Source organism: Charadrius vociferus, unplaced genomic scaffold (genome assembly GCF_000708025.1).
Source record: "Charadrius vociferus isolate BGI_N301 unplaced genomic scaffold, ASM70802v2 scaffold1010, whole genome shotgun sequence".
Taxonomy (NCBI): Eukaryota; Metazoa; Chordata; class Aves; order Charadriiformes; family Charadriidae; genus Charadrius; species Charadrius vociferus.
The window spans coordinates 23,077-50,167 of record NW_009646217.1 but is presented as its reverse complement, the minus strand read 5'-3'; the positions used below and the strand labels follow the sequence as shown (position 1 = coordinate 50,167).

At 44.3% G+C, this 27,091-nt stretch overlaps 1 protein-coding gene across 1 annotated transcript in view; it reads left to right on the top strand.

Moving 5' to 3' along the window:
- The window catches only part of FRAS1 (Fraser extracellular matrix complex subunit 1), a gene marked incomplete at its 3' end in the record, with an annotated part of 102,952 nt that overhangs the window by 53,103 nt on the left and 22,758 nt on the right, over window positions 1-27,091 (top strand). Inside the window, exons 23-36 of the mRNA XM_009879515.1 lie at window positions 436-576; window positions 795-935; window positions 1,556-1,699; window positions 2,333-2,603; window positions 4,133-4,217; window positions 6,945-7,271; window positions 12,005-12,158; window positions 15,932-16,110; window positions 19,188-19,304; window positions 22,986-23,100; window positions 23,570-23,707; window positions 24,519-24,551; window positions 25,285-25,416; window positions 26,139-26,264. Of these exons, the coding sequence (XP_009877817.1) occupies window positions 436-576; window positions 795-935; window positions 1,556-1,699; window positions 2,333-2,603; window positions 4,133-4,217; window positions 6,945-7,271; window positions 12,005-12,158; window positions 15,932-16,110; window positions 19,188-19,304; window positions 22,986-23,100; window positions 23,570-23,707; window positions 24,519-24,551; window positions 25,285-25,416; window positions 26,139-26,264 (2,103 nt within the window). The remainder of the gene's footprint in view (window positions 1-435; window positions 577-794; window positions 936-1,555; window positions 1,700-2,332; window positions 2,604-4,132; window positions 4,218-6,944; window positions 7,272-12,004; window positions 12,159-15,931; window positions 16,111-19,187; window positions 19,305-22,985; window positions 23,101-23,569; window positions 23,708-24,518; window positions 24,552-25,284; window positions 25,417-26,138; window positions 26,265-27,091) is intronic.

Genomic DNA, 27,091 nt, shown 5'->3' with positions numbered 1-27,091 from the left:
GCTTTTGGTCAGAGTCATTTGAAAGCGTGAGATTGATGAAGCAGGGTGGATAACTGCTAACGAGCAACAAACTCAGTGTTGGCAGAAAAGGAGCGTTGCTGCTTACGGGATAAAGTGAGGCTTTATGGGCAACAAAACTGTGGCGGTGTTAGCAGGTCTGAATGCTGAACAAGAGCCAAGCCTGCTTAAATTTGACATAGTTAGAACACGTTAAGTCCAAGAGGGGAAAAAACCCCACCTGTATCTTGAGTTGTAATAAAACACTCGGTACAAATCATGCTTTCTTCATTTTTTATTCTCTCTTTAACATTTTTTTACTGTTCTCTTTGTTCATAGGGCTTATATCCCCATAGCTTGTAGACCCAAGTGCTCAGCACTTGTATAGGGTGAGCACCTCACAAAGGGCTGCCCTGCATTGATTTTTTTGTCTTCCAGAGTGCGACTGGAGCTGTAACGCTTGTAAAGGTCCCCAGAGGACCGACTGCCTGCAGTGTATGGAGGGCTACGTTCTCCACGAAGGAGCTTGTGTGGAACAGTGCCCTGCAGCTTTCTACAAGGAATCAGACACTTGCCAGCGTGAGTTCTTCTTGAGCGTTACTTCTAATCACTGCTGCCAACGTGCTCTTCCAATTTGTGCACGTCTTGCATTCAGAAGGCACACTCTAGCTTCAGATCTCTCGCTGCCCTCCAGCACGCACACGCTGTAGAGCTGTGGTTCCTGCGAGGTGTTAGAGCACGGGGCAGGAAGGAGCTGAAAGCCGTATTGAGCTGAACTCTTTATGTATGACTTTTAGGATGCGATCAACACTGCCTTCAATGTCGCCAACCAGATGAGTGCAGCCTTTGTGAAGCCCCGTTTTTCCTCTTGGACGCTCATTGTGTTCACAAATGTGGGAAGCGATATTACGCGGACCGTGCGCAGCGCAAGTGCTCAGGTAAGCAAAGTGAGCGTGATGTGGTGGAGAGGGACCAGGGTTGTGGTCTGTGTTCTCTATACGACTGCTTTTTCTCTGCAAGGCTGAGGTGAAGAGGAAGCGCTGGGATGCTGTGCTAAACTTGCTGTTGAGGTGATGCGGTCACCTGAGAATTAGATAACAGGCTGTATCTGCATTTAGACGTGCCTAATTCAGGAGGAATGAGATTCAGTGGAGATGGCGCTCGTGCGTGCGTATGTGTGTACACACTGTATATAGAAAAACAAGTATTAAACCCACATTTTTAGAAAGGTTTCCGTTGCATTTGTGGGTTAACAAGCTGTGTAGTACTTGAATGTGTGTTTGGAGTACCTTCAAATTGGTGTAATAGTTAGTTCCATTCGGAAGATCATCTGAGGTTCTCTGTAGTCAATGGGAAACAGTGGTCAAATGAGGAAGGAACTTCTTAATAACTCCTTTATCTCAGCTCTTTGCCCCTTCTTTTTGATTGTTTTTGTCAGGTAGGTGAGACACAAATAGCAGTGGTGTTTCTGTTCTCAGCCCGGGGGACAGCCCTGTGCACCAGTGGCTGCATTGTTTTTGCAGTGTCTCAATGGGGTTGTGCTCTCCATCCGATTCAGCTTGTCCTCCTGGATGCCTGGAGTGTGACAGTGACAGCCTGTGCCACCTCTGTGACAGCACCACGTTTCTGAAGAATAAGATTTGTGTTTCTGCCTGTGGCCAGGGTTTCTATGGCAATACATGGACCAGGGAGTGTGAAGAAGGTGAGTGTCTCTCATGATAAAGCAACAGAGCTGGCAGACTTTCAGCAGATTTTACAGCCAGAAGTAGTGATCATTCAGTGGCATTTTCAGAATTCAGTTTTGTGGAGTTTTGTGTTAACTGTTAAAAGTCGGTAGCTATTTTTCTCCAACTTTTTTTTTTTTCCTAAAACGTGCACGTACATGGTTTTCTAAGTGAAGTTACTAGTTAGGTATAGAAGCACAGTTTGCCAATCACAGCATCATTTATCATCAGTGTAAAACAAATGAAAAAATATCTTGGTGGAAATCCCTTACTAAATCAATGGTAGTGCTTACTTATCTTTTCTTTGTTCTAAATGAAGATTTAGTAGTCCATCTGCAGTGCAGGCCAGTGTATGTTGGCTTTGAGTTTTGTGATGTGGAACTCAAGATGGGAAGTGACTTTCCCAAGCCTCTCAAAATCATAGTGGGGGTTGGGATGGATTGCATTTCTTCTTGAGATGGCGGTTGTCCACCTAGGTCAGTAATGAACAGGGCATTCTAAGGGTCTGGTCTGTTAACCAAAAGATGGTAGTGACAGGCAAGATGCTAACACAGCCCACGGCTGTAATTCATTCAGTAATGAATGAATTAAGTTCCCTTCTTTCTTTTTAGCCAGCAAGCATCCCTCGAGATTCCACGTGAACAGTACCCTCACAGTAGGAATTGGTGGGGTAAAGCCCCTAGACCTCTCCTTACTAGGTGTGCATGATCTGGATGGTGACACAGGACAGCTCTTGTTCGGTATCGACAGCACTCCCTCCAACGGCAGGCTAGTGATGGTGGTGAACGGGAAAGAGGAGCTGCTGAGCAAAGGCGACCACTTCAGCTACAGGGATGTGAAGGAGAAGAGAGTCCGCTTTGTGCACAGCGAAGAGAAATCCAGGTGACTGTGTTGAAACTTTTCTCAGAGCTCTGGCCTTAAAAAAAAATTGGCTCTGGCCTTAAAAAAAAAAATCATAGAATTGTTTAGATTGGAAAAGACCTTTACGATCGTCAGATCTAACCACTGACCTACCGGTTCCAAAGCCCGCCACTAAACCACGTCCCTCAGCACGTCTGCCCATCTTTTAAATACCTCCAGGGATGGTGACTCAAGCACTTCTCTGGGCAGCCCATTCTAATGCTTGACAACCCTTTCAGTGAAGAAATTTTTCCTAATACGCAATCTAAACCTCCCCTGGCATAACTTGAGGCCATTTCCTCTTGTCCTATCACTTAGTACTTGTGAGGAGAGACACCCACCTCACTACAACCTCCTTTCAGGTTCCTGTAGAGAACACAGATTTCCTTGTTCCTTGGAAACAGAGTTAAGCACACTCCTCACTGCTCTTAAATAAATTACCAATGTACTTATGCTGTGCCATAGTATAAATGATGGTGCAGAACTCTCTTTCTGGTGTAAGAGGTCACTGTGATCTGGATACCAAATGTGTTGTGCTTTTGGGGGTGCAGGAGTCTGTCTCATCTTTAGGATACTCTGCTGCGGATTTAAAACCGGCATATTACTCTGGTTCTTACAGCAATTTCTTGATACTGACAGGAAGATGCTCAAACGATGTCACCACTATGCTTTGTGGCATAATCTGCATTCAGCCATTACTTCTTCATCTGCAATATGAGCTCTGTTAGTATCCTGGGGTAATTAGCAGTGATTAGTAGCTGGCAATGCTCACACTGCAAGCATGTCTCAAGGAAGCACATTTTTTTCTGCTGCCAGGCAATAACCCAGTCATCCTGCCAAATTGCACACTCGATTTACATCACCGTAAAGCCTTGGGACTAGAATGATATCACTGGAATTGTTTTAAATTTCTGCCTGTGTATATTAGGGTGTTCATTGTTCTCAGTGAGACTTTCAGGGTATCCTTCTGATACCAAGGGTTAGCTCATGTTCACTAGGCTTAAGGAACGTGTTTCTCTATCATGCCCTTTTTTTTGTCTGCCTGGTAGTCACAGAGAAATGTCAGGATCTTGTCGTGAGAAACACAGCTACTTTATGTTCAAGGTTATTGTGTGGCACTATTGAAAAGTAAATAGGAAGCAAAAATGCTGAAAAGTGAGAGCTGCTGTTCCGAAGCCAGATAAGTGACATTTTTCTTTAGCAGCGAATAGCTGACATTTAGAATCGCTACTTTATCTTGGAGATGCCATCCTATGTGGGTAACATTAGTTAAAGGGAAATGAGGGTATAGTATTACATAGTTAAAGGTGTTTTATTACGTGCTGTGACTGCTGTGAATCTTCAGAAAAAATACTATAAAAAACATAATTGAAAAAACTTGAGCTAAAGCTTCTGTCACTAAGCTAGTCATTTCTACTGAATATATAATATTGTTATCATTATCGAATCCTGCAAGAGCACTTCATTAATTTATATTATCCTATATTTTGGCTTGATGGGGACTTGTTTAGGAAAGGACAGTTTTCCTTGAAGGTCAGCGATCAACAGTTCTTCTCCCATCCTGAGGTGGTCAACATTCAAGCGTTTTCAACACAGGTAAAGTAACCAAGCTTGGAAACAACCACAAAGTTTGTACCGTTTAGAGCCCTGGTTTCTTGCAGTGATAACAAAGGAGCTGGGCAGAACTTGAGCTGGAGTTTAGGTCAGGCAAATTAGACTCAACTCTCACTTGTTGAGAGGCAGCCAAGAGTCATATGGAAGAACTGGACTTGGGGTAAGTGATTGAAGAAGCTGTCCCGTGTAGTTTTACTCGCGTGGGGAACTGTAGCTGTGCAATCATAGAGCAATTATCAGCGAGGGCTAAGGAGTCCCTACTGTTTAGATTATTCTTTGGCTCCGCGGATGGTCTGGTTCAGTCTCTTACTGCAATTGAACAATGATTGATCCCTATGGTAGGGAAGCTTTGACAGTCAAGAGCATTTACTTAAATGCTCTGTTCTAGGGCAGTTGGGAATTAAATCAGCATGAGCTATTTAAAGTGTGTCTCTTAAACTGCTCACCGCTTTTAGGCAAGTTGACGGTACTGTCAACTGTCCGTGTCTCTCATAGTATTGTTATTTAAAGACTGTAGCGTGATATCGTGGAGGGGCCTCACCAAAGGGACGGTGTACAGTCTGTGACTCCTTTTCTGAGGGTAGACTCTCTAAACGGCGAGGTATGAAGATACACATTAAGGGAGAGGGCACAGCGTTACGAAAAGGAGTCGTTCAAGCCCGGCTGGTCATGCTGGCAGCGAGTTCACCATGGACTCACTTGAATGGGGTCCAGGTTTCCAAGGAGGCTTTGCAGCTTGCACTGAGCTTTTTCTGTAGTCAAACTGTCTAGTTGAAAGCTCCATCAGATAGCTTTGCTTGAGGGGAAGTTGTTGTGGCTACTTGGCATATTCTAGCAGTGTGAAGAGACTTTAAAGTGCAAATGAGAGTCTGCTGCTCTTAAGGCCCATTTACATCCTCAGAGGGGCATTTATATGGCTTGATAAAACTAACTGGAAATCTGGCTATTATCCTTTCTCTTTTAGTGCTGACTCCTTCCTGCCTACAAGCCTGACTCAGCGCCCATCCTCACAACGAGTAATTTAAGAAATTAATTTCTTTTAATCATTGCAGTGGTGGATGGGTTTGTGTCTGAAGGTGCTGGTGCTCTTCTGTGCTTCGTGCCGAGCCTAGGAGTGTAGTCAGCAGCTCAAAAACATGGTGAGCTGCTGACTTGCTCGCTACAATACCATGCTGGGGGCCTGCGGAGGGGTCTCCGATTTAATAGATGTCGTGTTCCCTATAGGAAACAACTCCTCCTGAGATGCAAGATTTCTGTGATTCTCTGACTGTCTTGAGACTTTGCACTGCTTGGTTTTTTTCTGGTGCGGGGTCCTAGAGATGTGGTAGCTTCAGGGGTAGGAAATACAATTTTTTTTAATTGCGCTTTGTTGCTTTTAATCATTGTATTCCATATTAGTCATGCCATAACTTCTGGGAATTAGACGTGTTCTAGTTTGTCCTTTAGTGTAAGCAAAACTGTGGATTTTGATCCTGTTGTGCGTCTATTGATTCTGGCTGGTGCTGAAATCTTTGCTTAGTTTAATCTCTTGTTTACCTCGGTGGGACATTGACCCAAGTAAGAGCTGCAGTCACTGCTGCAGAATACATAAGTGAGGTTTAATAATAGGAATTTTGCCTGCCAATGCTTAATAACCCTGATAAGTTGTACGCAGGTGAGATGGCAGCAGCAGTTTGCTCTCTGCTGAATGTTCCCAGGGCTTTGACTTTGCGGGATCACCCCCCTCCCGAGGCAGGGTATTACTGATACAAAATGATGTTTATTGGGATCAATAGAGACTGCAGATTTAAACTTTCTTGATGACAAAGAACTAGGGAACTAATTTAAACCAGCAGAAATGTGGACTCTAGCTGATCTTCATTCTAGGATGAATAGGGCTGTGTGGAGTCTTTGAAAATAAATAAATAAGGATGCTGACAACACCCAGTTTTCCTGTCTTTGAGGTGGACTTTATCAGTTCCAGACAAGCAAAAGCACATCCTTCAGTGTTAGTTGATGGACTCATTTCTACTTAGAAACATTAATTCAAGCTTCTGCCTCTCAGTCTGACTCACTACTCTTAGTATCCTGTGCAGGTTATTCTCCCTCTCCTGGCTTTTTTCCTTGCTTCCTTTTTTTTCCCTCTCTGCGACTCATTTTAAACAGATAACCTGGGCACGCAGGTTGTCTGGGGTCTTATTCTCAAGCGCCAGTGCTGTGAAAGATGTCTTATGTTATTGAAGCTGTAGCTTATACACAGGGAGAATGTGGTGTGTCTCCATCCCCAACCCACCCTGCACTCATTCTTCACAGACACAAATCTTCACAGCATCTGAGGTGCCTGCGGACATGCCTGTAACATGTACACCTCCCAAAATGGTTGGGATCTGTGTTTCCATTTGCATTTCCATGGTTGGTAATACGACAAAGTTGTGTCCCTTGTCTCTCATCCATGAAGACAGCAAAGGGAATACAGGCTCTAGATGATACCTAAATTGCTTCCCGTATAATGTCTTAAGTTTTTTTCCTCTCCTAAGCTTGGTGTGGTATGAGAATCTTATTTTAATGTAACTAAGTCGATCTAAATTGTTAGATATTCTTAGATCTGCCTGCTGAGGGGGAAATGTGGAGAGTGATTCTCTGCTGCTTCCACGTTTTCCATTCCAGACTGTGATCATGATCAAATTGCTAAGGTTTAGCAAACACCTAAGGGCTGCTTTTGTGTTTCAGGCGCCGTATGTGTTCAGAAATGAGGCCCTCCTTGTCCACAAAGGGAAAATTGGAACTATAACAGAACTGTTGCTTGGTGTGAGAGACAGTGACAATCCTCAGGACGTTGTGCTGATGGTTTTAGAGCCTCCACATCACGGGCGGCTGATCAAAACTCCTGGGAACTCGGCTTCTGCAGTCCACATATTCCAGCTGGATGACCTTGCCAACGGACTGCTGCGTTACGCTCACGACGGCTCTGACACTCGGGATGATGCAATTCTTCTGCAAGTGAATGACGGGTACCACTTCCAGAACATCCTGTTCCGCATTAAGATTGCTCCCAAGGTACCTGCTGTGGCATAAACCCTCGCGGGCATATTAGAAGTCTGGGAAAGTATCACTGTGTCCCTGAGGTGTCACTAATCCTGTATTACCGTCAGGCTGCGGTGAGAGACAGGAGAAAGCAGTGGGTTGATTGAGTTTTGGAGGTGACCTGAATATTCGGTTTGCGACAGGAATGGTTCAGCTCAAATTGTGCAGCTTTGACAATTCAAAGTCCATGGTTACTTGATAAAAAGATTTTCTGGAGTTGCAGGGGAGAGTTTTGCGCTGGCAAGGGCGATGAATTAGAGAATGAGTGGATGGTGGAGAGAGGGCTGATGAGATAGGCAAACCAGTCACTGGGCTGATGGGAGCATGATGGGAGACACAAAATGACCACACACGAACCAAACAACTTGGCTGATAAGGTGTATCGCTGGTACTGCGGGGGGGTGGTGGTGTCTCCTGCTCTTCACTCAGCGTTGCTGCACGGAAATCTTTTGCTTGATGCATCTTTCTCTTTGGTAACTTCCCGAAGGACAGGGCACGGATACCTAAATTCAGAAATTACTAGGAAGTATTTTAACTTTTGTTTCTTGCTTTTATTGCAGCTCATAATTAAGCAATGGTCGTTTGTTTCTTCCGCATTCGGACATGAAGTGGCACTTCATATTAAATCTTATAGAGGTTACAGCAGTAAAATTAGAAACAGTGGTGCTTTTCCATTTGTTTATAAAATAAGCCCCAGCCAAACAAGGCCTGAAACATGTACCGTATGTGTCGTGGAGCCTTGGAAAAAATCAGGTTGCTGAAGTGCTTCCAAGCGTTTCAGTTCTGGTATTCTGGTATTGTAATAAAACAGAAGGGGAAAAAAAGCTGAAAATTTCCTTATCCCTTAGTTAATGTGAAAGAGGAATGAAAAATAGAGCTGCCAGAGAAGAAGTCCACTGTTTGCAGTCTTTTTGTGTATGGATCTGAGAATTACGCAATCTCTGAGTGCTTCCACTCTGTGAAATGGAGTTAGGAGCAGATGATATTATCCCTCTTTTGTCCTCGTCTCTGCTGTATTAGATGCCTTTCACAGCAAGTTGGGCATGAAAATTTTAAGTAAGGTTTACATGCGCTACGTGCGTCTCTGTAGTTAGCACAAGGAGGGACTGATCCCATTTGGACCCTGCGGGTGCTCTTAAAGCTGCGGTAGTAATTAATGATAATTAGTGGCATGACTCACACATCAGTCTGGGAATGAAAAAAGGAGTTGCTTTCAAGGCTGGTGCTGAGTTATTAGACTCCTGGAATAAAAGCAGCCCTGCCTGTGGTTTCTTTACCCAGATCACTTACGTGGCCCTAAGGAGCCTGTGTAACATCAGAAGGACTGTAAAAGTGCTTGGACACCACTCTGTGTTGTTTGTAACACTTTTTTTTTTTTTTTCCTATTGATTAAGCAGGTTCTTGAGGGTGAATTGCTGAGAACAGTTTCCTTTATTGGCCAATTTTGCGCTCCCTGGTCTCTCGTTAGCTTTCCAAGTGTCTCTGTGCAGCACTTGGCTACAGAGAAGAATGAAGGTGGGGACAGAGGTGAGAGCAGAGCGAGGGTATAGCTGGCAGATACCCGGCTCCTGCCTCACCCTAATTACTGTCTTTGTGGAGTAGCCTTGGGAGCCGAAATGCGTGCAGGGTTTGCTTCTGAAAGGGTGCTGTTGAGGCACACACCCAAAGACGCTTGGGTTTTTTGCCTTGGTGTGCATCCAAAGGTGGCTAAAGAGCCTGGTAGGACCCTGGCTGGAGGTGTGGGAGTTGAAGGTGTGGTTTTTTAACCACGTAACTTATCTGAGTACACAGAGCTTGTTGTAACGTGCTGCTGGATGGTTTTATATAGAAAGTCCTGGTGCGAAAGGCCGTTCCTAGGTTTGCTATTCAATGGGCTCAGACAGTATAATTCTCAGACATTAATCCGTAGGAGCGCTGTGTGAAAACATAAATGAAGGACAACATAACTTCCCAATTATTATGAATTAGAGGGTTTTATTTCTTCACAACAGGTATGCCTAGTTTGCTGCCAGGTGCCTTTTTTAGTCCCTTTGGTTGCTAACAGCCTGCTTTTCCCTCTTTGCCCCCGTCCAAACACTTGGATTGACCTACTGCAGTCTGAACAGCTGGCCTCTATTTTGAGAGCTCTTAATAACGATTTGGGCTGCTGAATATTTTTGTTGATGTTCTCTAACAATTATAGCTTCTGAGAAGTTAATTTGAGACCTGCTGGTGCTTCGTTTTTGGCAGAGCACCACCAGTGGTGCTCCAATGGGGAATAAGGAGCCCATGCCCTAGAAAACAGGATCGCAGGCTATGTACTGTAAGTCAGAGGAGGTCAGACCTACCCACGTGTGATGTGCCCATCGCTGACGGGATATGGAATCCTTTCTTACCTGAGAGGCGTGGGGGAAATGTAGGAGAAAGACAAAAGATGTTTATTTTAGGGGTGCATCGGACCTCTAGAGGACATCCAGCTAAGGGAGGTCTCCGAGATATTTGCAAGGCAGTGCCCTACCTGGGAGCAGGTAGCTGAAGCGTGGACCGGGGAGCGTGTTAGCCTCCCCGAGCTATCTGAAAGCACTTTTCCTGTGCTGTCAATTTATTCCCACTGTTATCATGCTCAGCTATCAGTAAAAAAAGAAAAAAACTACTGTGATTCTAGCTGGTTTGCTGAACGCAGGGTGAGCACTCAGATGAGATGATAGCTTGTCGCTAAATATGTTTTTTTAAAGATGACCAAGCAAAAAGGGTGTTCTTATTAACAAGCGGGATCGCAGCATCAAAGCCAGGTGGAAATGATATTACAAAATGCCGAACTGGTTTAATGTGGCCAGCGAAGGAACATTCAGTCATTTAGTTACCGAAAAACCGAAGGGTTCCATGTTTATGGCAAAGCCACAACCTTGTATTTCATTAGCATTCACTTAAAAATATTTGATTTTCAAACAGTGCTTTTTGCCTGTTATTCTCTGAAGTGTGGCTGGTCTCTCTTTTCTCTCCTTACACAATAAAACCTTTCTGACCTTTTTAGTTTGTTTCCTGGTCGAGAGTTATACTTTGCTAGGCCTATACATGTCATGATGTGGTCGAATCAGTAAGGTCAGAGGTGAGTTATCATATATGTATACACGCAGGGTTCTCTTGGCTGGCACAGGGTCTGCTTTTCTTCTTTACTATTCTTTAAAAAAATAAAGCAACCATTGTGCTGGGAAACTCTTGACCTGACATAGTCTAAAATCACACGGCATTTAAAAATTAACACTGTGCAAAATAAGTGCCGTACAAATTAAAGGGGTGAAAGTTGCTCAGCAGATGTGTTAAAATGGAGGTGGGAAATCGTCCTTTAATGTGATTCTTTTTCACAAACATCTTTTTAGCTCTCTCTGCTGTCTCTGTTGCAGATTCAGAAGAACGTGAGTTGTTTATCAGTTTTGGGGGGGGACACATGATAATGTGGAATAGTAAATGAGGAGGAAGATGACCGCTTATAGGGAGCAGTCAGGATTTTGATTGATTATGCAGTTCACCACAGCCAGTTTCAAGGTGAATCTGCAGAAATCAAGAAGAGAAGTCACGTTTACAGCAACTGGGTTGATAAGAAAGAACCATGGCACAGAAGAGGTCACGGGGATTTTGGTGGCCGTGTCCAACAGAGCATGAGCTAACAAAGTAATTTGGAGCCCAAAAGGGCTAATATAATCCTTGAATGCCAGAGTAGTGTTACTGAAGTATATGAAAATGGTAGTGAAACCATTACTGCATCCACATTTCAAGAAGCTTGAATGACTATTGGATAAATATTCATGTGGGAAAAAAGCCACAGGAATAATTTGAAGGTTAGAAAACCCACCAAAGTAGCAAAGGACTTTGATGGATGCTCGGGCAGGCTTCAATTTTACAAAAGTGGTGAAGAGATGACTTGACCGTGGGTGTCAGTCCCGTGAATGTTAAACTGCTTCTGTTCAAGCAAAGGATGGAAAACTGCCATAGTTTATGTTTCTGCCAAAATTCTTCATTAGTTCAATTTTCCCCCAACTTGTAGGAAAGCATGAGGTTGGTCTTGAACCTGGGTTTGCTCATGAAGAGGTGAGAACAGTTACAGATCTGTGTAAAGCTAGTGGAGGTGCCGCATAGTTTTGAATGGGTAAGAAGCTGTTGTTCTGCAAGTACCTTTGAAAGCTGTGTATTTTTAGAAATAAAATGCCATCTAGATAGTTTTGAATGGTTAAGAAGCTCTTGTTCTGTAAGTACCCTTGAATAGTGTGTATTTTTAGAATGAAAATTAAGAGACGTGAGAGAAAACGTGGATCCAATCAAACTAGTGTAGTAGACTGGATACTTTTTTCAGATGCTGATAGCAGTGAATTTTCCACTGTGCTGTGGAGATCAGTTCTGTCAAGTCATGTCAAAAGTCAAGTGGAGAGAGAATGAGGATGATGGTAAAAGACAAAATTATGGAGGGAGATTGAGGTCAAGAAGTTTTCGAGTCAGCAATAGGAAATTAGAAACATTGGAGGACAAGGTCAGTTCTACAGGGTGAGAATTGCGTCCGAGGGATACAGGTGAAGGATGCACAACCATTTCTTGAAGCAGACAACCAGCGTTGAACGCATAAGAAATTCCCAAATACTCTGCTGGATCCTTTTCACTTGAAAATCTGTTTCCATCAGTGCAGCGTTGCTGATATTCAGTTAAGCCATTTTCTGCTGTCCCTCTGCATGCAGAATGACAGAAGTCCTCAGCTGGTGACAAATTCCCTGGTCTGGGTGCCCCAGGGAGGCATGCTACAGATCTCCAAGACAATTCTGCACGCTGAGCTACCCGGTGCCCTTGATTCCGAGATAACTTACACCATCATCAAGGACCAGCCAAGACACGGTAAATATCTTTGGATGTTTTGTCGTCAAAAAAACAGCTGCGAGGCGTTGCTTTTCACCCCCCATGCCTCGAGGTGTCCATCCATTAAATAAAAGTGCAAGGTTCTGGTTTCTTCTGGGGAAAAGGGTGTTCTTCACAGACCTATGGGAATATGATTCTTCCATGGTATTTTGCCCACAACAAACAGCATTTGAAGGAATATTTCCTTATAATACTATGCTGAATAAGTGCTGCTCACATCATCTTTTTCCAGTTCGAATGGGCATGCAAAGTAATGAAGCACTGTTGTCCTGCCTAGTAATCTGAACTTCTGAAACTGTGTTTCCTTAGTCGTAGCTAAATTCTGGTGGATTTACAGCCTTGTGAGAGCAGATTCTTGCTCATTGCCAAAAGATAATATTCTACAATGAAGGTCTGGTTTAAGAGCAGCATAGAGTAATATCTACCTCTAGAAACTGCTGAGCCAAAGTTTACCATGAGGAATTGAAGAACTCCCTAAATTCCATGACATTTGATTTAATTTCTACTAATGGAAGGCGTTATTGACTCAAACAGGAATTGGTGACATTTGCATCCATATATAATTCTTGTCTCCAAATTCCTTTTGAGAGGCTCTGATCTCACCTCTCAGAGTAACGCCTTTCACAAGCAACTCGTGGGTAGGACTGCAGGACCCAGGCCAAGGAGGATTGTGGAAGGTACTGGGATTTGTGGCTGAGATACAAACTGAGAGAAACTGGATAGAAAAGAGAGGACATCATATGTGGAGGGGAAAGAAATATGGACAGAAAAGACGTAGGTTAGTTTCCCGCTCAGCATCACCTTTTTCTTCACTAGAACCATGTCTTTAAATAATATATTTTGCACTTCTATGAATTAATATCATTCCTTTCAGTGTCTGAGCCGGACAAAATTAGAGGATCCCTTTAGCAACATCAGTGCTGGTTTTTTGCCTTTTGCTGTAAGGATAGGCTGGTTTCCATAACAGCTGCCAAAACCTGATGGAAACATAGATTACGCTATTTTTGCAATTTAGAAGAGAAGTAATTAATTTGTATTCCCCCTTTAGTTTTCTGCAAATGAAGGAGTGTCTTCTCATTTTTAATAAGCATTTACATGAAAACAAGAATTTTTCCCTGAGGAGCTTGTCTCCTGCTGCCTAACACTAACCGAAATCTATAATCCTGTATTTGTATCACCGTAATTATCTCTACTGTAATTAATTGCAGTAACACAAATGGCTTTCTAGCTGCAGGTGAGGAATAAGCAGTAGAAATCAATGAACTTCGAACATTTTATCTAAAATACTATTTCATGGAAAGGGAGGAAAAAAATAAGACGGAGAAATGTAGAAAATGTGTCTTTAATCAAGGTGGGCTTATCTGCCTATCTTAGTATTTGAGTAATGGAAAAGATATTCATACCTGTAGAAAATAGATCATTTGATTTTTAGAAAGGAAAGAAAACCACATTAGAATAATCTGCTGCATTTCTGTAGCACAAGTGCATGGACCAAGACAGCTTCTTGCCCTTTATTTCAAGATTCTGAAACCAAACAAAAGGGATGTAATTTGAGAAGGAGGATCTCTGTCCAGATCCCCTTCTTCTGCAGGGCTTGATTTGATTCCGTGCGATCGGGCACCGGAGAGCAGTCCATCGTTCTAAGGACGTCTTTATGCTGGACCTCCTGTTTTGTCCCTAGAAATAGGACCAGTCTCTTACCTGACTCTCCTCCCGGCATACAGGATGCCTCAACACAGCTCTGTTACGTGGCAAAAATACTCGCTTCTATACAAGTAGGGTATTGTTATGCCCTAAGCTGCTCCATGGGACATACGTTCTTAGAGGATGAAATTTCTAAAGGCAATGAAAAGCGATACAAGTGTCCATTCTTCTTAAAATGAATCCTCTGGACAGCTCTGGAAATTGCAGCTGCATAGTCTCCATATATTTCAATAATTTGCCTGAGTGTGAACAAGTTGTACATTCATGTGTGTAACCGAACAACAGATGCTTTTCTGTTTTTAAAAAATACGTTTCAAATGAAGAGATAATCATAAGCTATGTAAGTAAACATCACAGAGTTCTTCCTTCTGATTGTGTTAAATATTAATTTATAAGAAGACACATAGACGTGCATCTTGCTTAAAGCAGCTGTACATTCTAACTGTTTCTTCTCTTAGTTTGAGAGGGAAAAACAACTTGCAGGCCCTAACTCCTTTGGGTATGCGATTAGCATCTTTAGAAATCACACGAAAGATTAAGGTGGGGAACTGCCATGAGCAAAAGCGTAAGATTGGGAGCGTAATTAGGGCGCTGATAAGGGAATATTAGCGTAGAGTTTGATGATAAAATGGAAGTGTGGTATTTCAGCTTGCTGAATTATTTTTTTATTACTCCAACTGTTTGAGGGTGGTTTTGGGAAATGAGCTGGGAGAGCTTCTGATGGGTATTTTGCATAACAGACTGATTAATGCTGTAAGGAGAGTTGAAGTGGTTTATAATATATGTGGCTTCTGAATTGGTAGCCATGAGGGATACTTTCAAAGACTAGTAGAAAAGCACAATGTACAACGAACAAGTTATTTAAAGAGCAGCTAAATTATATATAGTCAAGAATAGTAAAGATAGGGGAAACGTATAATTTTTTCACAGATTATGTGTTAACTCCAAAACATTGTAACATAGAAAAAAATGCCATTTATTTCAATACTACAGCTCTTTGTCAGGTTTTAATTTCGTTTACGTGTGTGGTTAGGAAAACCGTTCACATCAATGACATTGCTGCCCAACGTTTTGGTACCCTCTTCTTGGTGGGCAGCACTTGGCTCTTTGAGTAATTTCATTAGAACGATTTAAGTGTGTTGAACATGAGTAGCGCCATCAAAATCCAACCCTTAGAGGCGTCTGTGGGGAAAGCTGATGACCAATGGGACGTGTCCCCATCCTGCTCATCTCTCTCATATCTGCAATGAAGGCAACGGTGTTTCAGTCCAGCTGAGAATGTATTTCTAACACAAAAATCAGAAATAAGCTGGATGTTAGAGATAGAAAAGCTACATACTGTTTGGAGTAAGAGCTGCAAACCAGACTTTCTATACAGCCTGTGATGCAGAGGTCCTTTACTATATCTGTTCAAGAGCTCTTTTTCAGTTGAAGATTTCTGTTCAGACAAGGCGGCTGAATATACTTTTTGGCATAATAAGTACCCAAAAGAGCTAGAAAAGAACTGACCTTGAAAAAATTAGTATGCTGTATTCTGATACTTGAGTTGTACCCTTGAGGAGAAGATGGATAGTCTGCTGCAATGCTTTTTAACCCTGATTGTGTCACTTCTCTCTTGTCCCTTCGCAGGAGCTCCAGAAACTGAGACATGTCCTTTACATCTTTTTTTTTTCTGCTCAGTTTATGAAACGGGCGCATTTCAAGGTTGCAACGGGCTGGTCAGCAGGCAGAACGCCCTTTTGGGAGTTTAAAGTTGCAGATCCTGTTCTTTGCTTGGCCGCGTATTTCCTCTGTGTACTTGCACCAGATAGTTGGTCTGACTTTTGCCAAAACAGGAGACAAAATTTCCCTATGTCAGTGGGATGTTGCAAGGTCCATTAGTGGCTTTTAGGAGCTCTACTGCTGTTTCTGTTAGTCACACCACATGGGAAAAAAACTAAGACTGGATCGGCATTGGTCTTCGATGTTCATTAGTTGGTGAAAAGGCATCTATTCCTCCTTGTTTTCTCACAAGTTGTGCCCTGGCTGTTCATCTTTGCTTTTCCCAGGTGAAGTAGTGCTTCTGGTCCCAATGCTGGCAGATGGCCCAGCAGACTCATGGCAGCTTTTGCCTGATGGAAGAGCAGCCTCACCTACAACCTCTTTTACCCAGCAGGACATCAACGAAGGCATTGTGTGGTACAGGCACTCTGGATCTGAAGTAGAGAGTGACTCCTTCCAATTCCAGGTACTCCTCATCATATTCACTGGGTAGGGGTGGGGGTCACACAGCAGTTCTACTCTCATTTTTCTCTGAGATTACTCAATCTGCCGTTCCCTGTATCTTATGACCCAAAGTTTTAATAGATACAGCTACATGAATACATCAATGCGTACAGAAATATGTGTGTAAATATGTATTTGTATTTACATACAGACTTATGTGTATATAGGCGTATGTTGCGTGCCTGTAGATGAATATGCATGTGCTTATGTGTCAAGGTGGACGCGACCCACCGTTGTATTCGTGGGAAACTCTTACTCATGCACAAGAGAGCTTTTGCTGCATGTGGGTCCCAAGGTTTTAATCTGTGGCGGTGGAGCCAGCCAGCCAGCTACCCACAGAGTTGAGCCGTATGCGATGACATTAACCTTCTGGATGTCAAATCATGGGCCATATTGCAAATCTGGAGAAAACTCTCTTTCAAGTAGCATCTAACGTTTAATCTATTAAACCAATAGCTGGCCTGATTTTCTGTAGAATGATTCCATCTCAGGGAGGAAGGGGTTTTGTAGAAAAGCAATGACGTTGTCCTAGTCCCTGCTAGGTTGTCTGAGCAGGAAAGCTCTCTGAGATCGAGTCCCCAGAGTGAACGGGCAGACAGATCTTCACTTGTAACTCCGCGGGATGAAACAAACAGGCTTGTAACATCCCATCAGCATGACACAGCGTCTCCAGAGACTGATTTGGGTGGTAAGGCACTGGAACAGGTTGCCCAGAGAGGTTGTTGAGGCCCCATCCCTGGAGGTGTTCAAGGCCAGGCTGGACGTGGCCTTGGGCAACCTGGGCTGGTGGGAGGTGTCCCTGTCTATGGCAGGGGGGTTGGAACTCGATGATCTTCAAGGTCCTTTCCAACCTAAACCATTCCATGATTCTATAATTCTTGCTCTGACAGTGATCCCTTCTCCTCTGGCCTCTTGCCTGTGGGGTAAGGTTGTCCACTGGGGACACCCTACTCGTGTGCTAGGGGTTGCTTTTGGGGAAGAAATAGGAACAGGAAATGTTGGGGTTTTTTTGCCTGACAATCCTTAGAAGACATAACAGAGCAGGTAAGAAAGAGGGTAGCTCACACCCTTCTTGTAATCTGCTGCTTCCTTTCCCCCACCCTTCTTTGAGATGAGGCTGGTCCCAGAGGACAAGGGGAAAGTGGGGAGGTGGGTCCGGATAGCCACACGTTTGGCTGTGCTAGAGATCCTCCGGCTGAATCTGTATGAGGAGACCCATACAGAGGTTCTCTGGCCCACACTTTCCCAAGGCATCCCTGCGATCCCGACCTCTGTGAAAGGACTCCCCTGTGCCAGGTGTGGCACTGCAGCTCATATCCTGGCCATTTTGGTGCCCCGTTTGCAGTTGAAACAGCAGGTTTGACCCCTTGGTGCTGCACGGCAAACACATCGCCCTCTCATAAAACCTGTAATATTTACTCCAAGTGCAAAGTGTTCCGAGTGCCTTTTTTTAAATTGTTTGTTTTGCAAGCCCCAAAACCAAGCGACTCTCCTACTTTCTGCAGTCCCTAAGCTAATAATTTAATTTTTTTGCTATAGACTACTTCTTCTCGCAAACAGGCAAAAAGGTACAAATACTCCCCGGCAGATGCAATACTAAAATAAATCCCACCTCCCCACAGGTTTAGCGGCCGTAAAATCCCTCAGACAGGTCCTTGCTGTTTGCTTGGAAGGTTTAACAGCCTCCCATAATAGTAAGCCTACGTGAACACTTGCAGGCAGTATTTGTTACATCTGGTTTACAAGTCAGAAGCTATTACTGTAGCACTGGAGAGGCAATTAAGGTAATTTCTAAAGTAATTAACATAAGCGATAATGAGGAATTTGTGAGTGTCAGTGTTGAACAAGCTAATCTTTAGCTTAATTGCTGCATTCCTCTTATAGAGTATGCATTTTGCATGAGTTAAATGTGTGGGTTTAGTGTCTTGGAGTGGTAGCGATAATTGTATGGAGAGCCCTATTGAGAAAGGGAGCCGCGATTGCCTGGGTCACATCAGGAGACTGTACCACATCTGTCTGAGCCTGGACCTGTGGACTCGGGCATCTCAGAAAGGGCCAACATGTTGTTTTCATCAGTATTTGGGCAGTTGCTACTCAGATGATAGCTACTGAGAACAGGTCCAGCAAATGGCTAAAATAATTTCATTTATTTCGCCAGAGCGTGCATTTTTATGCATTTTCCTGAAATGAAGCTTCCGCTGAAGTTCGTTCTTGCTCAAAGCGCTCTATTGAATTCAGGTCCGGACTCCCATCCTTACCGAAAGATAAAGCCGTAGCTGAGTCCAACAAGGAAGGGGACTGTATTTCCTTGGGTTCTTGCCTTATCTCAGGACTGCTGTGAACATTTGCAGGCTTATCTCGAGGGCATGGGGTTGGTCCTTTGAATTTTTACAAATTTCATATTATTTGCTTTATGCGTCATTACTGCAGGTTTGGTGTTATGAGTTAGATACCGTTGACTTAACTTCAGTGTTACAGCGGTGTATGGAAAATTTTTATGCGTCTCTGTGAAACATGAGCGCAGCCCGTCTTGGAAGATGCTGGAATCACAGGGAGTCACTGCCGAGGCAGTGCCATTATTAAAAGACCAGTTATTTTCACCTTGTCAGCACAACCGGTGGTCATTTTGAGGGTGGGAGGAAGGTTTCAAAACCCATTATTTTTTCTGTTCCTGTGATGAAAAGTTCCACTACGCTGTACAGACAGTTGGAGTACAATTCAGCAAAACTATGGCAGTGACTGGGGGAAGCGGGAATGAATAGCAGGTAGGGAATTTGCAAACAGATACCTTTCTAAATGTTAATAAACAAGTAAACCATTTCTAGATTGTAAAGGCAATAATGGAGAAACTGGTTACTATTTAAAGGCCTTAGTTCCCATCAACTACCATTCGTGTATGCTTTGGGTTGGTATCTGCTGGAAAGGGGTGTCTTTTGCCTTCCCAGACCAAGAAGAGAGGAGAGGGAAAGTATGACACTGGTCTAGAGATGCAATGGTGTCCTCTGTCAGCTGTCCGTTCATATGGTCTTTCCTTCCCAGGTGTCCAGCTCTGCCAGTCCACAAAACAGCTTGGAAACCCACGTGTTCAACATTGCTGTTCTCCCACAGACGCCCAGAGCACCTCAGCTTTCCCTCGGCTCCTCGTTGCACATGGCTGTAAGTGTGAACTGACGCCGCTGACTGATGGTTTCTGTATTCCCACTCTCCTTGCAGCACTGCACAGCGCCTGGAGCCTCGCACGGAGCAGTAACCACCGAGTGGCGATTCCTCTGCCTGCTATTGTCCGTGCTGTTGTCCTTGATTCAAAGATTGAACTAAATCTGCGGAAAAGGGTGTATGCACCAGATAGATAATGAGTAGAAATGGGGGAAAAAAGATAGCCAGGTTAGAAGAGTGAGTTGGGGGGGTGAGAAAAAAAGCATCAAAAGTCAAAAGACGCAGTATTAAAAGCGATGACTGTATAGACTGGAACGGAGAGGGAGAGAGAAAAGAAAAAAACTCAAACGTTTAACATCGTTTTACCATTAAAGTTCTTCGTGTTTTGAAAACACCTTTTCCTGGGAAGCCGTTAGGAATGGCAAGAGTGAAAAACGGCAGGTTAGAGAGACTATAATGAATAGATCTTGCCAGGAACTCCACTGTAAACTTTATTTATCAGAACTGCAGCCCACCCACATGAGAAAGTTTTCATCCATCATTCTGACATCAGGAACACAGACTAATGTATGTAGAAAACATTCAGACAAGCCGATTATATCTCCATCCGTGGAACTGAATTACCTTTTCTTGCAGCATCAACGCTGGGAATGACCAATTTGATAGTGTGGTCTCTCTAACATAATTATTTCCCTACCTGTTAATTGAAAAGATGACCTCAAAGTTTAAAGCTGGTTTTGGGAGCTCTCCAACTTTGGTACATGCCTCCTCCATGTGTCCCCATCGCACGTGTGGGTGAAGTCCAGCTTTCCTCTCTCCTTCTCCTGCTGTCTCCTGCTCTTTGGTTCTGTAGGGAGGGATCCCGAGTGCACGAGCTAGAGGAGACCTTCAGGACTCAGCACCCAGGTCACCCGTTGAGACGGACGGGGAGCTGGGTACCCTAGAGGCAGGGAGTTTGATTTAGACATCACCTTGGCCTCATAGCTTTGCTGTGGTCTGTGGGGCTTTCAGAGGAGAGGATCGGGATCATCATCCCCTGAGCAGCAGTCCTGAGCTGAGTGAGACAGGTCAGGCTGTGATGAGAAAGCAGAGCTGAGGCCAGTCCTTCAGGCAGGAGCTGCCCACAGGGAAAGGGAGAGCTGGGTGCACGAACTTGAACGGAGCGTGCGGTCATCTTTGACGTTATTCATTCCTGATGATTTATTTAATCGGTGTGAGGTACCAGCAGTATGCTTAGCCTTATCAAACAGCAATCCTGTGCCCTTGGGCGCTCTCTGACAGACAAAAGCACACTGAGAGGCCCGTGCAGTGCAGGAGAGCAGATGTGGCAGACCTCCCAGGGGCAGCGCGTCCCCAGGAGGAGCATCCTAAGAGGAAGTGAAGGACTTCTATGCCAGCACAGCCTGCCAGGCGTGGGACCAGGAAAGGCCAAAGGAAGCCGTGGGAGAGGGATTAGTGAAAAAGTCCATGACACAACAGCCTTGCCAGGGTTTAAAATAGTGGTGACCTTTCACAGGGAATAATAAAACATGCTCAGACTGCTACCTGGAGCAATAGCCAGCGATGTATCTTTCTGCTCTTGACTTTTTGTTGTTGTCATTATTGACAAAATTGATGGGATAGATGTCTGGCTGAGCCGTGCAGTGCTGGATTTTATAGCTAATTACGCACCGCAAAATTCAATAGTGCCATAAAATACATTTTACTGAGGGCCGCCTTGCAACCTGCAAGTCCTACCTTTGGGAGAGACAAATAGGCCTTGGAGGTAACTATGAAACAACCATAACCTTAAATCTTTTCATCATAAAACTGCACTTCCTTCTATCAACATGATTGAGTTCTGTTCATCCATCTTCAAACTCCTTCAGAATTAGACTGGCTTCTCAGCTGAAGAGCAAGCACAAAATGTTATGTCTTCCCATACCGCCAGCCTTGTCTTTGAGTGTCCTACTGAGAAAGGTCAGAGAAAGTTTGGCGTCAATTTGGCGGTTAAACTGGACATAACATCTGTACTGGTTTTTCTTCAATCACGTTACCTGTTTCCCCCATATTGGTAAAAGGAGCCTGAGCTTCGCTCCGGCTGAACGCAAACTGAGGGTGGATTTGTGAAGGAGAGAGAATTTTGCAAGCATGTAGAGGTGCTCCTCCCTTCCCTTCCCAAAGTGGCTGTATGAAAGGGACACCAACTGTTAATTTTAAGCCTGCCCTTCTTACACAGAGCTGTATATAGCAGTGCTGATAACACAAACTATGTGGCTTTTGGTTCCAGTTAGATATGTGACACCTTCACATCTAAGAAGCACTGACAAGGTTTTATTTACTGCTTCGCAACAGTCAGTCATAGACGTTTTTTTTTCCTCTGATGTGTTTGGGTGAAAAGCAACGGGAGAGAGGTGAAATGGGGGTTCGGTGGCATTTGGGCTGTACTGAGCTGTTGTCGGGAAACCTCGCCTTGCCAGTGTCCAGGCTAACGTCCAGTCTGTGACACCAGGGCAGCAGAATGAGACACAGGTTTGACAGGGTGGCCTTACAGATGTGTAACCAGCACGATCCAGTGGGCTGCACTTGATGTGGCCGGTGGTAACCTGTAATTTGTTCCTTAACCTGATCGTTTCATGTTCCAAAGCACATGAATTAATGGGCCGTATCCTTAATTTCGCTTGTTCTCTCCGTATCTTGTTCATGATTATGAAATGAGCTGGATGCTTTTCATCCCCAGCCAAACTATTTACTTCAGTGACTTCTCATAGCTGTTAATTCTGCAGGATTAAGGTTCATGAACACCTGCAAGATAACGGGTTTTGTGCACTTAAGTCTGTTCATGCAGCGCTGTAAGTCCTGTAATGCACTGCCTGCCTTTGGCTAATGATGCTCTTGTAATGGAAGGATCAGAACATTTTTAGACAGATTTAAAACAAAAGGGAAAGCTTTGGTTCCTCTATATCCCAGTGGAAATGGCCGAGTCATTTTCAGGATTTCTTTTAAAAGCAAATCCAGTCCAGCCACATCAAACTGTACCAGAAAACTATGTAGGCAATTAATTATATCTTCATCCAGGGAGTTTTTGTTCAAATTGTATTTTCCTTTATCTCTTCTTAGTTGCTGTAGGTCAAAAAAGAAACTGCGTCACCTGTGAGTGTGGAGGTTGTGCATCTGCAGAGGACAGAGTGCACTAAAAACACTGCCACATTCCTGGACAGCCTGAAAGTGGGGATCAGCTCATAGTTTTATGAAGGAGGAGGTGTTTGTCTCTTTTTCGTAGGTTTATGAGCCCCTTCTCATTCTCCAGAGAGGACTTAACAGAGGCGGACGTGTATAGAGCTCTCTTCTGTTGAGCATGATAGTACCCGGATTCTGCGTTACACATTTGGTTTGGTTCACAGATGAGCTGAAAGTGAGCTTAAGTGGGCTGTAAGACTCTAGCAGTTTTTACTCGTTATCAGGCTTCAGCGTCCTCTGTAATCTCCTCCCAAATAGTCCCCATTCTGTACAAGTTTGAGAGGCTTGATAAAGGTTCAGCCCATTCATCCCGTGTCGGTTTGAGGTCTAAGAACTAGGCCTTTAAATTCAAAGTCTTTCTTATATTTAACTGTAACAAAACAAATTCTCTTTCAATGCATTTTTGCGTGAATCTTCCCATGTCTCTGGCCTTGATGCTCATGGTCTAATGTGTTTATTGAGGTGCTGGAGGACCGTGTGACAGTGATTGAGCCCCATCACCTCTCCTTTGTAGACCCGGAGATTCCCAGTGAGAAAATCCTGTTCAACGTGACTGTCCCTCTCCTTCCTGGCCAAGGCAAGTGTACCTATTCAGAACATGGCAGCTTGTTGCTAAATTGATTGCCACGCTTTCTAAGCACATCTCATTTTTTCCCTCAAGAGTATCATTCTGTGGAGGCATCTGTTAATCTTTTCGGTCTCCTTCATTAGCTTTCAAACACCTTGTTTCTTAACCTGATTTCTGTGGCTTGTTCGGGAGTAAGCCACAGAGCTCAAGACAGTTTTCTTACTATTGTCTGGAATATATTGAACGTTGTACTCCATGGCTTTCTGTTTTCCACCTCTCTAGTGAGAGGTATTTGAAGAAAGGACTAAGTGAGGAATATCTGTTTAATTTCTCATGTCCCAAGAACCCGTCCTTGACGCAGTTACAGCCATCTGACTCATACAGGAACCACTGAAGATGTAAAAAGAAGTATCTGGGAAGAGAAAAAGATGCAGTAGCCTTTGGTATCTCGTTAATACTGAGCTCTCTCCCTTTGTAGGTATCGTGGAGCATAGAGACAGGCCTCTCTCCCCAGTCAGGTATTTCACCCAAGCAGATATAAACCATGGCAAGATTGCTTATCGTCCACCGACTGCAGCTCCTCACTTAAGAGAAATCATCGCCTTCTCCTTTGCGGGTAAGGAACTGAATGTGCTTTGTAGTGCCGTGTCAGACTGGTAGAGGTAGCTGGACTGCTGGTCTTCCTTCGGTCCTGGAATGACTTCGTGGTTATGTCCATACTCGCGAGGGCAGGAGGCTTGAATGAGACAAAGGAAGTAGGAATCTGCCTTGGAGGAGCATACCAAGAGTTCACCCGTTTCTTATGATTTCAACAAGATTTTCCCCTGTGGTTTGGTATAACATTTGGTGAATTATGGGGATATGGCAGTGTTCGCTGCAGCATTTAGCGTTGCCGGTGCTGGATGCTGTGCCGGCCAAACCTCTGATGGGCTGCTCTGTGGCTGGGAACTGTTGTCCCTCCTGTGCTTGAGATCTTTGATGCACTGGGGGTTTAGTCCTTGAGATGGAGACTAGAATTGATGAACGAAATCAATTTAGCCAGGATACTAGAAGATTGCTACCATCAGAGAAGAAACGGTCTGGAGCGGGAGGTGCAGGGACAGAAACAGGCCAAACTTGAAGCGTGTTTGGCCAGTTGGTGCGCAGGATTGTGTGATGAAGTGACAGTACATGGTAGATGGCATTCTATGCATCACCATGCCCTCCACTGACATCAAGAGGGGATTCAGAATTTGTAGGAGGGGGTAGTATGTTATCTCTCATTAGCTGAAGCGAAGGGAAGGAAAGAGTACTTTCCTTGGTGAGGAAAGACTCCAGTCTGGTTGAATGTCAGTGCTTGCTTTCTCCAAAAGTTGTTAAAATCCACATCAGCGTGTGCTTTCCTGTCCGGACCACAGTTAACTCTGTGCTTGTGTTTGTCCCGTCAGGTCTCCCCGAGTCAGTGAACTTCCGATTCACAGGTATGTGAGCCATTTTTCTGCTGGCCAAAGCAGTTTTTATCCTTGTGCCTTTCACGTTGCCCATAACTCCTTGGCTTGTCTTCTGCTGCAAGCAAACCTGTGGGCGCTCAGCAGAATTTCTGGAAATGCCTGTGCCTGGGGAATATTAATTCATCTGTGTCGCAACTGTGTTTTATAGAAGCTAAGCTGCAGCTAAGTAGAGACACCTTTTTCCAGTAGTTGTGTGCAATCTGTCCTAAAAGACTGATTCATTCCTCTTTTTCCCCAATGTGAACAAGGACATCAGAGTTTTCAGCTGTTGGGTTGGTTTTTTTTTTTTTAAATATAGCATGGAAACATTTCCATAATTAAATTGCTGCTGATAAGCTGCTCGCTTGTTTAACACACCTTTCCCTTTCCATGCACTTTCTAGCATAGGTACGCAAAGTGATCCACCAGCAAGGAGAAGTTCATGTTCTGATAGGTAGATGCATGGAAAATAGTATGCACGCATGCACACAGAGAGACTTTTAGAAGTTACGTTTGTCTTGCTAGGAGTTGAGTCAGGGGCAAAGATAAATACTCTTCACAGGTGTGAATTGTGTGTATATGTCCACAGACAAAGGTGTAGATTGACAAGGGTGGAGCGGAGTCAGCGATGTGAGGTGGTGATTTTGTACAGAAAGGTGAATTTCCCAGGTGAGTCCCTGAAAACACATCCCTACACTCAGGTGTGTTTTTTGTCTGTGTCTAGTGTCTGATGGAGAACACACAACCCCGGAGATGGTGTTTGTCATTCATTTGCTCTCTGCGGATCAGCAGCCTCCAGTCTTCCAGATCACAGCTCCTCTCCTGGAGGTCAGGCAGGGGGGCAAAGCCACCATTGGTGAGTAGGGTGCAAGGGATGGGGTGCGGAGCTCAGCCCGCGGCACGGTGTTCATTGCCAGGAAGCCACATGGATGGAGCAGAGCAGAGTTTGGTCTCACTCACCTCCGTCCATTTAGCTGAGGAACTGTGCTTGTGCGGGTGTAGCAGCAACCGCTGAGAAAATTGTGCAGTGGTGCCCCAGAAAAGTGCCTGGGGTGAGGGCAGTACTCCTCCAGCGTATGGCAGGTGCGTTCGTTGGCTGAGGCAGGGGAGAGCAGGGTCAGGGACCTGCTGCTCCTCTGCTTTTTTCCTCTTAGACTGCTCTGCAGTTGCTGAACTCTTGGTTAGTGGTGTGATCTGGTACGCTGGGTTGTTTAGGATAAGCCGCTTTCTGCTTGTGTCAGGATGTTCTCTGGGGTTTTTGTAGATACTTCCCCTGCTGTATGAACATGTGCAGATCTCTCTCATAATTTGAGGGTTTGCATAGCTGTCATTTGTGAGCCATACAGGCAATAAGTTCTCTGATACATCCTCTGATCTAAGCATCATCAGGGGACTAATTATTGCCATAAAACCAGCAAGCCCTTGGGCTAGGGCAGCTCAAGAATTATTTTATTTTTCATGTACTGACTGAATTACAGTTTTTTGACTCCATTCACAAGAGCACATCACAGAACCTAAAGGATATTTCCAGTGTAATGTCTGAGGATGACGAAGCCGTGCTCTCTTTCCCCGGCACAGGGATCCAGTTAGCCGTGAGCGACACAGATACAGCTCCCGAGGGACTTTTCTTTGAGCTGGTGAAACCTCCCCATCATGGCATTGTGCTCAAGTACAGCGCAGGCGTGCAGGAGCGCATGAGAGCAGGTGAGTTGAGCAGAAGGCTTCCTCAGTGCAGAAGAGGGGTCAGCGTGTGCTTTAGTTGACCAGGAGGAGACCGATGCCTCTGGCAGATACGGCTGCATCCACAAGCGTGTGAATTTTCTCCCTGGAAGTATGTGTTACTACAGGAGAGAGTGCATGAAAGACATTTTCCCATTTGTTGTTTAGTTCCTGGCTGGGTCAACACTTTTTCTGTACCAAGTATGTGTGGGGTAGTTGACAGTCACTCTACTGTGATAACTGTAACCAGCTGCTAATCCAAAGGAATGTTTTGTTTTACATGGTAAGTTATATCTGAAGTAATTTGGTGAAGTGACACAGTGAACATTTCTACTGAAGTCCACGTAAACCTGTTGTGATCCGGCAGTCGAAAGCTCCTGTGGGGTTTTACTGTTGATTTTTGGTGCCAGCGGTTTCCAGTGCGTGATCAGATGAACAATTATTATCTGTAGGAGAGTAGTGCAAGCAGAAGACGTGGAGAGGGAAGCTTTTCCTAGCTATGACAGGCATGAGCTTACAAAGCAGCTGGGAGGAAAGCAGGATCTGTGCATTCCCTGAGAATCATGAAGAATCGCTGTGTCTGTGAAACTGTGAAGGTTACAGCTTTTCCTCTGCCCTGCATATATACCGGCTCCTTAATAAATGTCTTCATAACTCAACATCCCTGTAAGGATGCTATTAGATGCCAGTTTAGTAGATGATTAAGCCTTTCACTAAATTGGGGCCTTAGGTCATTTGAATTGGATTGGTCCTCTGAACAGAGTCTTTCTGACTTGTGCATTTTCTTTTTGGGAAGGTGACACCTTCACCTA